This window comes from Microcaecilia unicolor, chromosome 8 (genome assembly GCF_901765095.1).
Source record: "Microcaecilia unicolor chromosome 8, aMicUni1.1, whole genome shotgun sequence".
NCBI classification, from domain to species: domain Eukaryota; kingdom Metazoa; phylum Chordata; class Amphibia; order Gymnophiona; family Siphonopidae; genus Microcaecilia; species Microcaecilia unicolor.
In genome coordinates, this window is record NC_044038.1 from 8,428,283 (window position 1) to 8,442,701 (window position 14,419).

Here is a 14,419-nt window from a genome sequence, read left to right on the forward strand (position 1 = left end):
CTGTCCTGGGAATGAGAGGGGCATGTCATCCTGCCCTAGTGAAATGCATTGGATCAGAGGAATATTTGACAGCAGTTTATGGCCATTTTTTTAAAGCACATAAGGAGTGGCAGGTTCCTCTGAATGGATTGTTCTTTTTAACTAAATCTTAAGAGGTCTTTTATCTACGTCAGATTTTTAAAAAACTGCAAACCTGACCTGAACCGAACCCACTGCCAGACTATGGCACACACAGATGGAGACTGAGGTGTTGACCAGCTTGGGTGTGTGGGAGTGAATTATCTTTTTGCTATAAGCTACATACAGTACTTTTTTTTTTTCTAGGATACAGTCTTATCCTATTAGGGATTAAAATAACTAAGCCTGAAACAACACAGTTTGCGATGTAAATTCAGGCAGCGACTGTTTCCCTTGTCCGCACAGAGTTTCCAGTTCACAAGGCTCTTTTTGCAACAAAAACCAGTGTTAACCTCAATGGGCTGCTTTTGCTGGATAACAGATTGCTAAAACTATCTTGCGGATATGCTGGGCAGGTCTCCGGTAGCCACAGTCGATGCTGCTTCGTGTGATCTGCATCTATTCCTCACAAGAAGATTTAGGAATGTCAGATCCTGGTATTGGTATTGTTCTCCCTACAGGAGGAGCGTGGGACATGGCATCCATTTTATGATTTGCCTATATATTGATGGGTTCTCTGAAGTGAAAGAAAAATCAGAGATCTACTGCAGTCCGTGGCATCGTTACAAGAAGTCCTTAACTTCTGTTGCATTCTGTATAGTTCTGTGGTTCTCCGAACTCCCATCTGTTGAAATATTCAGTCCATACAGTGGCTTGAGGTTTGTCAAGTGATTAAGGGTGAAGGGCTTATCGGTCCCAGACAGAGGACAACCCATTGGATAGAACCATCAAAGTAGAGTGATTTCACTAGGCGGGAGGGTCAGCTGTTTCTCCCGCATATGAAGTAAGTTCTCCATGTGTGTGGCGATCACTCGGCACAGCTCCAAGCCCTGAGAGGGGGGGGGGGGAGAAACACCACCAGAAGGGATTGATAAGACAAATAATTAAAGAATGCCTACACAAATTTTAACTTTGTCATTTTTCCTGGGGCAACAATCATGCAGAGAACACATCAGTTTTTTCTGTGTGTAATATTTCCATCGGAAAATATATGCAGAGCTTTGCTAATCCAACACAATATCTACTAATTCTTATCCTCAACAATATCCACCCAGCGGGCGTCAGGGTTTCTTTAAATGCTGACCACAGAAACTCAGCGCAGGGCCTTATCATAACTCTACCCGCATAAATAACCAGCCTTTTTATGTAGTCCAACATATCCAGTTAGTTATCGTGCAATGCAGGGGCGTAGCCAGACCCCGGCGGGAGGAGGGTCCAGAGCCTGAGGTGGGGGGGCACAGTTTAGCCCGCTTCCCCCAGCTGCTGACCCCCCCGCCACTTTCGACCCCCCCCTCCCGCCGCCGCCAGGTACCTTTGCTGGCGGGGGTCCCCAACCCCCGCCAGCTGGTCTTCAGCGCCTTCGCTGATCTGTTTCTGACTCCTGATGTCCTGCATGCACATCCTGTATGGGGCTGCACACAGGACGTCAGGAGTCAGGACTGACAGAAACAGATCAGCAAAGGCGCCAGAGACCGGTGCTGAAGAAGACTTCGGCTGGCGAGGGTTTTTACCAGGTCCAGATTTTGTTTCTGCATTGTTCGGCCTCTCTTTCTTTGAAGTTCATAGCGGAACTGGCTTTTCAGTGGAAGCATATTCTACTCATCGTCTTTTTTTTTTGCTAAGAATCAAGATGGAAAAGGTTGTCTCCTGGTATTTTTCCCTCTTGTTTCCTTCCAGTTTTACATTGTTAACAAGACCTCTTTTCCACCCGTCTTTCAGGGTCAGAGGCATAGTCACGGGTGGGCCTGGATGGGCCTTGGCCCACCAAATTTGGACTCAGGCCCATTCAAAATTTAATCTCCCTTAGTATGGCTGGCAGGATCCCCAAGCCCCACCTGCTGAAGGCCTCCTCCCCGCTGAAAGAACTTATGTCTTGGGCAGCCACATGTCCCCCCCCCCCCCCTCCCTCGTGCATGAAACTGAGCATACATGGAGACTGGCAGCTCAGCTGCCCAAGATGTAAGCTTGTTTGGTGGGGAGGAAGTCAGCTTCCGGGGTTTGGGGATCCCCGCCAGCAAAGGTATTTCATTTACATGGGTGGGGGTGGTGGAAGTTAAATTTGGGTTTTGTTTTAGTTGGGGAAGGGCAGACATGAAATTTTTGGCCCACCCACTTTGGTCTTGAGCCTGCCCAAAAATTGGCAGTCTGGCTCCGCTACTGCTTCAGCTTCACCATATTGCTGTCTTCCCAGATATCACTGGCAACTCTTCTGATAAATATCAGGATGTTTCTATTACATTCGTGAAGGTCACATACTAACATGGTCGATGACGGCAGATACTTATTACAATGACCCATTTAGTCTGCTCAGTAAGGTGATTAAAGTTGTAACTGCCGTTCCATGCAGTTTACCGTTCCCCCCTCCACCCGATTGCCTTCCTAAATATCACCAACATCATTCTTTCCTGCAAGAGTACATTTCCATTCATACCTGCTCAAGTTGCAGCTGTGTGATCCTCTGTGACATCAGATCCCCCAGCATAATCACTACATATGGGTAGCTGGAACCAGCAGTGGGCCGCTGAGTGCGTGTGGCTTGAATCTCCTTGAGTGGAAACCTCACTATTAACTCCTGTATACAAATCGAAAACTATTTCAGAGTTTGGAAATTGCTGCTTGTCTTGCTCCCCTTCAGTGGTGGAACTAACTATCAAGTTCATATTTACACCGTTAGTAGTTTTTTCATAATTTAGAAAATGAAGTTAGAGTGATGATCTTTAAGCTTCTTAAGTAGATTGAGCATCTGAAGTACATATAAAATAGCCTTAAAATAGATGCCTTCTTGGACTTCTCACATTAGTGTTATAAAAATGTCATCTACCCCCCCCCCTCCTCCCAAGGGGATAATTTTATGATGCTTTTTCTGTGTGTAACATATACACACAAACCAGGACTTGTAGCCGCCAACTCAAAGAGAGTGCTTGAAACAGTTCACACCAGTATAATATAATAGAATTTTTTTATGTATGTAGAGTACCCTCAGATATTTACCACTATTACTGCAGTCAATAATGCTGCTACAAGGTGGCATAGCACTTCTTTCATCGGGTAACTCTAACAAATTTTTTGGGAGGAGCAACATATGCTCATTTTTTCATGCTTCCCAATCACCTCAGTGCTATAAAAGCGCTTATCACTTTTAAAAATGTATATACTAGGTGAAAACTGTGCACTTATCTTAACAAATTCTTGCCTCCCTGGCAGAACTATCTTGCCTTGCTGAAACATTCATCAATTGCCTTCCCCTGAAACCGCCCGACTCCGCGGGGTTTCAATCACTTTCCTCAGGGACAAGGGTTAAGGCTGCATAATTCTTTTCTTCCTCATTCTTTTTTCTCTCAAGCAATCAATGTGTAAAGCAATATGAAAGTTGGCACAGGTTATTTACCTACTTTCATGAAATCTGTATGTAGGCATTCCTTGGGATGAGGTTTGAGTAGAGTTGTGAAGTATGTCAGTGGCGTAGTTACGTGGGGCCTGGGGGGGCCTGGGCACCCGTAGATTTGGCCCTGGACCCCCCCTGTCGATGACCCTCTCGATCCTCCCTCCCGCCGCCACCCCTTCCCCGCCGTCGCCGTGGGCTACCTTTGCTGGCAGGGGACCCCAATCCCTGCCAACCGAGGAGGTCCTCTTCTTCCTCCGAAGGCTTTGTTCTGTTTCTGTGAGTCTGACGTCCTGCACGATGTCAGAGAACGAAGCCTTAGGAGCAAGAAGAGGACCTCCTCGGCTGGCAGGGATTGGGGTCCCCCGCCAGCAAAGGTAGCCCACGGCGACGGCGGGGGAGGGTTGGCGGCAGGAGGGGGGGTCGAGAGGGTCGTCGACAGGAGGGTCCAGGGCCAAATCTATGGGGGCCCAGGCCCTCCCAGGCCCCACGTAGCCACGCCACTGGTGCCAAGAGGTGATAGAACATATTTTGCAAAAGGGCATTCACAAGGAACTATAGCCATGGCTATCGTGTGCTCACTGATTTCAGGGTTATATCCATGGCCAATGTTTGTTTACTAATCTAAGGGTTATAGTCTTGGCCATCCTGTGTTCATTGATATGAGGGTTATAGCCACGGCCATTCTGTGCAGGCTACGTCATCCTTCTTACAATCCTGTGGCAGGCATATCACTATTCTCTGCCCTTCTAGCTCATATTCTCCTCTCTTCAGCACTGTAAAGTTTTATAAGACTGAGGAAACACTCCAGTCTCCTTATTTCTTCCACCTGTTATCCACCATCTGTCCATACCGTTGAACTCTTCTGACCTAAGACAGAGCTTATGGCTTGAATTAGCCATATTTACACTCCACAGTCCTGTGTGCATACTTGATGAGAAATCTCTACCAAAGAACTATATATAACCAAGCCCAGGCCTGGATATGATTCTCCTCAAGCACATACATGGGTTTCCTTATGCAGGAAGTGAAGACCGTTCTGATTTACAGCCAGGATGCATGGGGACGGCACGCTGTTATTACTACAGCTCTGGATGTAGAAGAAAGAAGAGCCAAACATGGGGACGGCATTCAACAACCCTGAAAAATAACAGAGAAGTGCATGACTGAAGAATGATTGCATTCCACAAATGTACTTGAGTCCATAATAAATTGGCTTCCACCTGCCATTTGAGGCATATAAAAAATTACTCTCGAATATTGTGTTCAATTCTGGTCACCGCATCTCAAAAAAGATACAGTGAAATTAGAAAAGGTACAGAGAAGGGCGATGAAAATGATAAAGGGGATGGGACGACTTCTCTATGAGGAAAGGCTGAAGTGGCTAGGGCTCTTCAGCTTGGAGAAAAAACGGCTGAGGGGAGATATGACAGAGGTCTATAATGAGTGGAGTGGAACGGGTAGACGTGAAGCATCTGTTTTTCCAAAAATATTAGGACTAGGGGGCATGCGATGAAGCTACAAAATAGTAAATTTAAAACGAATCAGAGAAAATGTTTCTTCACTCAGCGTGTAATTAAACTCTGGAATTTGTTGCCAGAGAATGTGGTAAATGCGGTTAGGTTAGTGGAATTTAAAAAAGGTCTGGACAGCTTCCTAAAAGAAAAGTCCATAAACCATTATTAAATTGACTTGGGAAAATCCACTGCTTATTTCTGGGATAAGCAGCATAAAATGAATTGAACTTTTTTGGGATCTTGCCAGGTATTTGTGACCTGGATTGGCCACTGTTGGAAACAGGATGCTGGGCTTGATGGACCTTTGGTCTGTCCCAGTGTGGCAGTGTAGCAATACTTATGGTTTTATGCCATTCTTTTTTAATTTCCTTAGGGTGTCCATTTGTAGGAGGTTTTCTTACCTAGGAACTGAACTCTGGCCTGGTGACCACTTAGAGTCTGGATCTGCTGCATCTGCTGGAGCACCATGTTTAACCAGGACTGAGGCTTCAGTAGCTTATAGAACTGGCCAGGGACATAATCCTGAACTTCACGGCTGAGGGAAGAAGTAAAGTCCCAGAAAAAGAAATCACAAAAAGACATCAGCTGTCGCTGTTGTATTCAACAAACTGAATCTTACTGTCAACCTGAGAGAGAATGCTCAAACCCCCTAGAATCAGACTGACCCTTCCTAGTTTATTTTCTCTCAACATTTTCCATGATGCTAGTGCAACTCTTGTTTTGTTTCAGAGATCCATGAATACTGACTAGCAAAATAATTACACAACCGGCTTTGTACACTAAGGCATGCATGAACGCCATCCATCATGCATACATACTGCTGAGGGCAACCAACAAGTCAGGGTAGAAAAACCCCTACGTATGTATCAACAGTCAAAGGCAAGGAGTAGGGATGGATCAACAGTCAAAGGCAAGGAGTACAGGTGGATCAACAGTCAATGGCAAGGAGTACAGGTGGATCAACAGTCAAAGGCAAGGAATAGGGGTGGATCAACAGTCAAAGGCAAGGAGTAGGGATTGATCAACAGTCAAAGGCAAGGAGTAGGGATGGATCAACAGTCAAAGGCAAGGAGTAGGGATGGATCAACAGTCAAAGGCAAGGAGTAGAGGTGGATCAACAGTCAATGGCAAGGCGTAGGGGTGGATCAAAAGTCAAAGGCAAGGAGTAGGTGTGGTTCAACAGTCAAAGGCAAGGAGTAGGGATGGATCAACAGTCAAAAGCAAGGAGTAGAGGTGGATCAACAGTCAAAGGCAAGGAGTAGGTGTGGTTCAACAGTCAAAGGCAAGGAGTAGGGATGGATCAACAGTCAAAGGCAAGGAGTAGAGGTGGATCAACAGTCAATGGCAAGGCGTAGGGGTGGATCAAAAGTCAAAGGCAAGGAGTAGGTGTGGTTCAACAGTCAAAGGCAAGGAGTAGGGATGGATCAACAGTCAAAGGCAAGGAGTAGGTGTGGTTCAACAGTCAAAGGCAAGGAGTAGGGGTGGTTCAACAGTCAAAGGCAAGGAGTAGGCGTGGTTCAACAGTCAAAGGCAAGGAGCAGGGGGGTGGTTCAACAGTCAAAGGCTGAGGTGCATATGGTTTGTTACTAGAGTGCATCCATATTAGTACCTACAGAGTGGGCAGGTAGATGCTGTCTTTTGCTCGGTGTTGCAACGCTGCCAGTCTTGAGGTTTGCTGGAACTGCTGCTCAGTTAGTTTCATCTGAGGCATGGTGTTGAATAGCCCTTTCAGATAATCTGGCAGAACCTGAGGAAACATACATAATTTTCATTCTCCTTCCCTTCTATCCATATTCTTCTGCTCTTACCCAGCTCCCTACACCATTTGTCTTCTGGAGTCAAGATAGGTATGCAGAGGCCTAGACTTGTTGGCTAATTATGGGGAAGATACTGCCGTATCCATCTTGCAATGTATGTTAAATTTTCATTGGGATAGTGCATTTCTGTTTTCAGGTTTGACCACTGTTCCCTCTAAGCCAGTGATTCCCAAGGTGCCCCAGCCAGTCAGGTTTTCTGGATATCCACAATGAATATTCATGAGAGAGATTTGCATGCAGTGAGGGGGGGGAGCAGTGCATGCAAATCTCTCATGAAAATTCATTCTCCAGGATCAGGTTCGGAAACCTCTGCTCTAAGCTAAATGGGAGTCCTCCACATATAATCCAGCCAGTGGCGGGGTGGGGGGGGGGGGGGGGGGGAGCACTGTTTCAGTATCTCATTTTCTATAGTGAGGGACAGGTAAGCTCTGTAAGACCCCAGGGAACCCGTCTGTGCCTAGTGATTGACAGCACCATATTGAAACACCACCCCCTGCTGGCAGCAATGCCACGAGTCCTCCAGTGGCATTGCTGCCAGCAGGGGGTGGTGCATCAAATCCACAGGTAAGCTCTGTAAGACTCCAGGGAACCCGTCTGTGCCTAGTGATTGACAGCACCCTATTGAAACACCACCCCCTGCTGGCAGCAACGCCACTGGAGGACTCCTGCTCAAGTTAGCGGGAACAGTGGATTTGATGCACCTGGATCATTAGGCTTTGTGTCTCTATGGTCTTTAGATGTACAGTAAGAAATAGGTACCAAGTTTTCAAAATGATTGGGGGAGGTGCCAAACACCATATAAATCACCCCTTCATGGAATATAATAACAGGGTAATAGTCTACAGCTAAGACTGGACTGTGCTTTTTACCTGATTGTAGTGCATGGTGACATATAACTCATTCTCAAATTTCAGGGGCTGAACCCAGATGACGCGCCTGAACCAGAACATGTAGCTGCTGTCGACCTGTTCCATTTGTGTGGACACATCAAGGATATATTCCCTTTTGTTTAAGGGACGGACATTTTGACCTAAGCAAAACAATGAAGAATGCTTTTCCTGATCAGGTTAGAATGGTTTTCAGCTAAAATGAATATTAGCACAAACACAGATTGGGGGGGGGGGGGTGGGGGGGGTGGTGTTTAATGCAGCTTTTCATGCACACTAACAGCAACACCACATTAATAGCAACACAGCACATTAACCTGTTACCGCCAGGGCTTTTTTTGAGGGGGTACTTGGGGGTACTGAGTACCGGCATCTTTTCCATTGTCTGCTAAAATTGACCCATGGTCCCCAAGTTTTAATGAAAGAGCTCAGGCTCTACACACCAATTCTGTCTTGTCATAGATTCTGTGACTAGTTGCAGGGGGCCTGGCTATTGTGGAGTGGGTCCCTCAGCGATCACCCCACCCATGAAGGGTGGCCTAGCATTTGAGTACCAGCACCTTTTCTATTGTCTGCTAAAATTGACCCATGGTCCTCAAGTTTTAATGAAAGAGCTCAGGCTCTACACACCAATTCTGCCTTGTCATAGATTCTGTGACTAGTTGCAGGGGGCCTGGCTATTGTGGAGTGGGTCCCTCAGCGATCACCCCACCCAGGGCCGTGCCTAGGGTCTCTGGCGCCCCCCTGCAGACTATCAGTTGGCGCCCCCCCCCCCCCCCCCCCCCCCGTGAAAATGATCACCCCCCCCCCCCCCATGAAAATGATCGCTCACCACTTGCCACACTGAAAGGAATTGTCAGCAATATTCTTAGAAACAAATTGCTATACATTGCAAAATAAGATAGCAGATGTAAATTCTCAAAGTGGACATATTCCAAACGCAAAAATGAAAATAAAATAATTTTTTTCTACCTTTGTTGTCTGGTGACTTTCTTTTTTCAATCATGCTGGTCCAGTATCTGATTCTGCTGCTATCTGTCCTCTTAACTCCATTTCCAGGGCTTCCTTTCCATTTATTTCTTTACTTTTCTCCTTTCTTCTTCATTTCTTGCTCTATATCCATTTCCAGCAATTTCTCCTCTCTCCCTGGGTCCTGCCCTCCCATCCATGTCCATTCTTGTCCCTCTCTGCCCTTCCCTCCTCCATCCATAGCCAGCAATCCTCTCTCCTCTCCCCTTCCAGAAATTTGTCCTCTCCCTGGGCCCTGCCCTCCCATCCATACCTCTATGCCCTCCCATCCATGCCTCTCTGCCCTTCCCTCCGCACCCTGGGGCCTTTAAATCTTTTACTTCCAGTCACAGCAGCATCAGTGAAAGCGGAGCGCTGCCGACGTCTCCCTTCCCTTTGCGCTCTTGGTTCCCTCAGTGTCCGCCTTCTTCTGACGTCAGAAGAAGGCGGGACACTGAGGGAACCAACGAGTGCAAGGGAAGGGAGACGTCGGCAGCAGTGGCGTAGCTAGGGTAGTTGACACCCGGGGCCGGTCATTGTTTAACACCCCCCCCCCCAAATCCAGTACTAGGCATACCGAGAATACAAAACACTCACAACCTATAGAGCAATTTTACCATACCATAAGCAGTCGTTTCTACGAGTCACACAAGGAAAAGGAAAGCATCTTAAGCACTACAGTGAGCACTAGAACATCAATTCACCTATTGTAAAACGAAACCAGACAGAATAGTACAGATTGTCAATCCTGCACAGTCAATGCCAACTGAAAGCCATGTCTTTTTCACAAACACAGATACACCCTAATCCACTATAGAATAAGTAATCATAAACTTTCTATTTAGACAAAAATTAAACTGAACCCCCCGATGCCAGACTCTGCATACAATGCAACACCACAGAAACAGAAAATGTCTCCTAGTACTGTGCAAAATATAAAGACAGCAGATGTAAATTTGAAAAAACTAACAAATACCAATCACCACTTTACAAATTAACAAATAGAAATAAAACAAATACAGAAAATAAAATAATACCATTTTATTGGACTAATACATTTAGCTTCCAGAGGCCAAAATCTCCTTCCTCAGGTCAATACAGTATAGTGCTATTACAGTATCCTATCCTGATCTGAGGAAGGGGGTTTTGTTTTCTGAAAGTTAAGTCAAAATGTATTAAAATTAGTCCAATAAAAAGATTACCTTATTTACATGTTCTATTTATAAACATTTATTAACACAGCTAAAATACTATATCCTAAAGCAAAATAATAAAAATATATATTTACAGTTTGTTGTCTTTGGTTTCTGCTTTCCTCATCTTCTTTTCACCGTCTTCCTTCCATCCAGCATCTGTCTTCGCTCTCTCTCTGCCATCCAGTGTCTGCCCTCTCTAATGTCTCTTCCATCCACATCTGCCCTCTATTTCTTCCCCCTTCCATCCACCATCTGCCCTCTCTCTCTCCTTTCCCTCTAGCATTTGCCCTCTATCTCTGCCCCCTTCCATCCACTGTCTGCTCTTTCACTCCCTTCTATCCACTGTCTGCCCTTTCTCTCTGCTCCTTCGATTCACCATTTGCCCTCTCTCTTTCCCCCTCCCATCCATTCAGGGTCTGCCCTCCCCATTCCATCCAGGATCTATCCCCCCTCTCTCACTGCCCCCTCTTTTTGGCTCCCAGTTCCCACCTGTGGCAGCCCCTAGTTCCAGATCCATTGATTCTCCCATCCACCCCTGCCCCAGGCATGACCCCATTCTCCCTCCTGCTCACTTTTCAGACCCCAGTTCCAGCTCCATGCCCCTTCTCCCATCTGTCTCCCACCCAGTCCCTTCTGCCCATCCGAGTCCCCCTCACCCCATCTGTCTCCCACCCAGTCCCTTCTGCTATCCAAGTGCCCCCCACCCTCACCCCATCTGTCTCCCACCCAGTCCCTTCTGCCCATCCGAGTCTCCCTCACCCCATCTGGCTCCCACCCAGTCCCTTCTGCTATCCAAGTGCCCCCCACCCTCACCCCATCTGTCTCCCACCCAGTCCCTTCTGCTATCCGAGTCCCCCCCCCACCTTCACGGTCACCCCATCTGTCCCCCACCCTCACCCTGCCTCGTCTTCTCCCTGCCACCCATCTTTAAAAGAAATTGCCGACGCGATAGCGAGCGCAGCACCTTGTGTGCAAGTAAAAGAAGCGAATCTGATCATCTCATTGGGCCTTCCTTCACTGTCCCGCCCTAGAGGAAATAGGAAGTTGCGTCAGAGGAGGGCGGGACAGTGAGGGAAGGCCCAATGAGATGATCGGATCCGCTTCTTTTACTTGCACACGAGGTGCTGCGCTCGCTTGGCAAATAAATTTAAAGGGCTGGTGCGGGGGGGGGGTGCCAGGATGAAGAGCAGCGGGAGCGGCGGCACCCCCCTCTCTGGTACCAAAAGATTTAAAGTCCACGGCGGCGCGGGGCGAGGGTAAGCACCGCGGCGGCGCCCTCCAGAGGTGGGCGCCCCCCTGCGGCGCTTACCTCGCTTACCGCATCGGCACGGCCCTGACCCCACCCCTGAAGGGTAGCCTAGCATTTGAGAACCGGCACCTTTTTTGCTACAAAAAATGCATACTAATTGCTATGCTGAACATTTAACATGGAAATTCCTTTGGGCAGTGCTTGTGCCTTGCAGTTAATGTCGTGGAAGTCATCACTGCGTATTAACAGCTAACATAGCAGATGCGATGCAATTAGTTAGACTTTAACTGCATTCTGCATTATCATCCATGCAGTTAATTCGCAGCAGTGATCGTTGCTTTGCATTAATCGTGCATTGCTCTGCATTAATCTGCAACACCTCTCCATTCAGTACTGGGGACACCCCTAATAGATTTATACAGAGGTATTACAATTACTACAGAGTAACATTTGCAGTTAACATGTTAAGTGCAAAACCTTAGTGCAAGGGTTCTGAACCCAGCCATCAGGATACACCCAGCCAGTCAGGTTTTCAGGATATGCACGAAATAGCAGTGGAGTAGCAAGGGCGGTGCGATGGGGGTGGTCCGCCCCGGGTGCATGCTGCTGGAGGGTGCAGAGAGCAGCCACGCGCCTGTCGGCTCCGCTGGTTCCCTGCTCCCTCTGCCCCGGAACAGGTTACTTCCTGTTCTAGGGCAGAGGGAGCAGGGAGCCAGTGGAGCCAACAGGTGCGCGGCAGCTCTCTGCACCCTCCAGCAGCCAAGAATGCACCGGGGGGGGGGGGGCTTGATGCGCTGGGCAGGGAGGTGTCATTGCACCAGGGGGGGGGGGGGTGTGCTGCACCCTGGGGGGATGGATGCCGCTGCACCTGGGGGGAGTGCGCAGCGGTGATCCGCCCCGGGCGGCAGCCGACCTAGGATTGCCACTGCGAAATAGATTTGCACTGCATGCAAATCTATCTCATACATAACTGGCTGGGTGTTGTCCCCAGGTCTAGGTTGAGAACCAGTGACTTAGTACAAGATGGTAAATAGATCCCCAAGAGTTCATGAGAAGAGCTGAACCTTTCTGAAGACCAAGTGCAGTACGGTAGGACATGACGGAATGGCGTTAAAACTTGATTCAGGGCTATTCTATTAAAATCCCTGTCAGAGCTGTCTCTGAGAGTATTCTGGGATTTTCCACTCATCCTCTTCCCATTGGGCTGTTACAAATCTCCATTTAGGTCCCACCCCCTTTGTGAATATCAGCAGCACCTGCATAGTAGCAGGGCCAGCTGAAAAGGCTGACGGCCTTCTCCGCAGTGGCAATGCCAATGTTTCTTCCTTCCACCTCTGCCCCCACCAAGATACTACTACTACTACTAAACATTTCTAAAGCGCTACTAGGGTTACGCAACGCTGTACAATTTAACATAGAAGGACAGTCCCTGCTCAAAGAGCTTACAATCTAAAGGACAAGTGAACAGTCACCGTTTCTTCCTTCCACCTCTGCCCCCACCAAGGTACAGCATGTTCTGTTAAGCAAGACTAACCTCTATTGGTGAGTGCCAAAAGAGCGTATTCATCAAAAGCCTCTATGGTATGGAGTGCCATCTCAAAGCAGATTTCTTCCAGCACGTCAAAGGCAACCTGATGATGCAGAGAGGTGAGGCTTAGAAGAACTGATTCAGAATGGGTTTGGATTCCACGAGAGGATAATGTTGGAAGACTAGTGACAGAGCAGTGTGGGAGGCATGCCTGGAGGTGATCTTTAAATGATTAGAAAAGCTGAAGAGAGGAGACGGGTTTTGTAAGACACGGTCTCCATTCTGGGACACTCTCACTCCAGTGGCTAGGAGTAGTATTCTAAACTGTTAGAGGGTTGGTTGGGTGTGGGTTGAGGGGTGGGAGAGGGAGGGAAGGAGGGGGTGGGGGTATGGTTTTGGGGGGGGGTGTAGAGGGAGAGAGGGGAAGGGTTAAGGAAGGTAATAAAAGGAAAGAAAATGTTTAATACATCTTGATGTATCTAAGTTTAATTTAGCTTGTAACATGACATTGGTTTGAGATGTTAATAAACAAGAATTATTTAAAAAAAAAGCTGAATTATGGGACGGGGAAGGGGGGGACTTAAGACCTTGTAAAGCAAGAACTGGAGATCTGCTGAGCTCCTAATAATATTTATTATAATAATTCTGAACAGGTCGGCTTTCCTAGTATGTGAATTCAGAATACCTATTCCGATATTCCTTGTTTATATGGGCCTGGAATACAGATCATTCTGTGCTTTGCAGGTATTGATCCCCGGATTCTATATAGTGCACTTAAATGTAGGTGCCAAAATCGGCGAGGATTCTATAACAACACGCGTAACTTAATTGGCTTAACAAGCTAATAAGCGCTGATAACAGCACTTAACATGTAATAACGAGCACTAATTGGCACTGATTAGAATTTAGGCGCACAACTTGCTAAGTGTATTCTGCAGGGGCGTAGCCAAACTTCAGTGGCAGGGGGTCCAGAGCCCGAGGTGAGGGGGCACATTTTAGCCCCCCCCGGCGCCGCCGACCCCCCCGCCATTGCCGACCCCCCACCCGCCATTGCCGACACCTCCCCCACCATTGCCGACCTCCCCGCTGCCGCCACCACCACCACCACCAACTTTGACCCCCCCCTGCCGACAACCCTCTCGACTCCCCTCCCGTCGCCAACCCTCCCCGCCATCGCCTAACTTTGCTGGTGGGGGACCCCAACCCCCGCCAGCCGAGGTCCTCTTCTTCCTTCGTTCTGTTTCTGAGTCTGACATCCTGCACATTGTACGTTGTACGTGCAGGATGTCAGACTCGGAAACAGAATAAAGGAAGAAGAGGACCTCGGCTGGCAGGGGTTGGGGTCCCCTGTCAGCAATGGTAGCAGATGGTGGTGGGAGGGGGGGTCAAGAGGGTCATTGGCACGGGGGTCTAGGGCCAAATCTACGGGGGCCCAGGCCCCCGTGGCCCCACGTAGCTACGCCCCTGGTATTCTGTAATGATGTACACTGAACTTCTAACGTGAATGGGCAAAAAGGGGCGTGGTTATGGGCAAGGGAAATGGGTGCTTCATGGGCGTTCCAAAATTTAGGTGCCTAATTATAGACTATGGCCCAGTGCGCCTAAATCTATGTGCTGGGATTTACACCATGTTTTATGTTTCATGCCTTAATCCCTCC

At 47.9% G+C, this 14,419-nt stretch overlaps 1 protein-coding gene across 1 annotated transcript in view; it reads right to left on the reverse strand.

Annotated features, from left to right (window-relative positions):
* Positions 1–641: 641 nt before the first annotated feature.
* MYO15A (myosin XVA) overlaps positions 642–14,419 on the reverse strand; it is a 173,359-nt gene continuing 159,581 nt past the window's right edge. The window contains exons 57-63 of the mRNA XM_030212017.1: positions 12,768–12,864; positions 7,763–7,923; positions 6,690–6,823; positions 5,478–5,611; positions 4,566–4,699; positions 2,609–2,749; positions 642–1,007 (exon numbers count right to left, since the gene is read on the reverse strand). Of these exons, the coding sequence (XP_030067877.1) occupies positions 906–1,007; positions 2,609–2,749; positions 4,566–4,699; positions 5,478–5,611; positions 6,690–6,823; positions 7,763–7,923; positions 12,768–12,864 (903 nt within the window). The 3' untranslated portion in view covers positions 642–905. The remainder of the gene's footprint in view (positions 1,008–2,608; positions 2,750–4,565; positions 4,700–5,477; positions 5,612–6,689; positions 6,824–7,762; positions 7,924–12,767; positions 12,865–14,419) is intronic.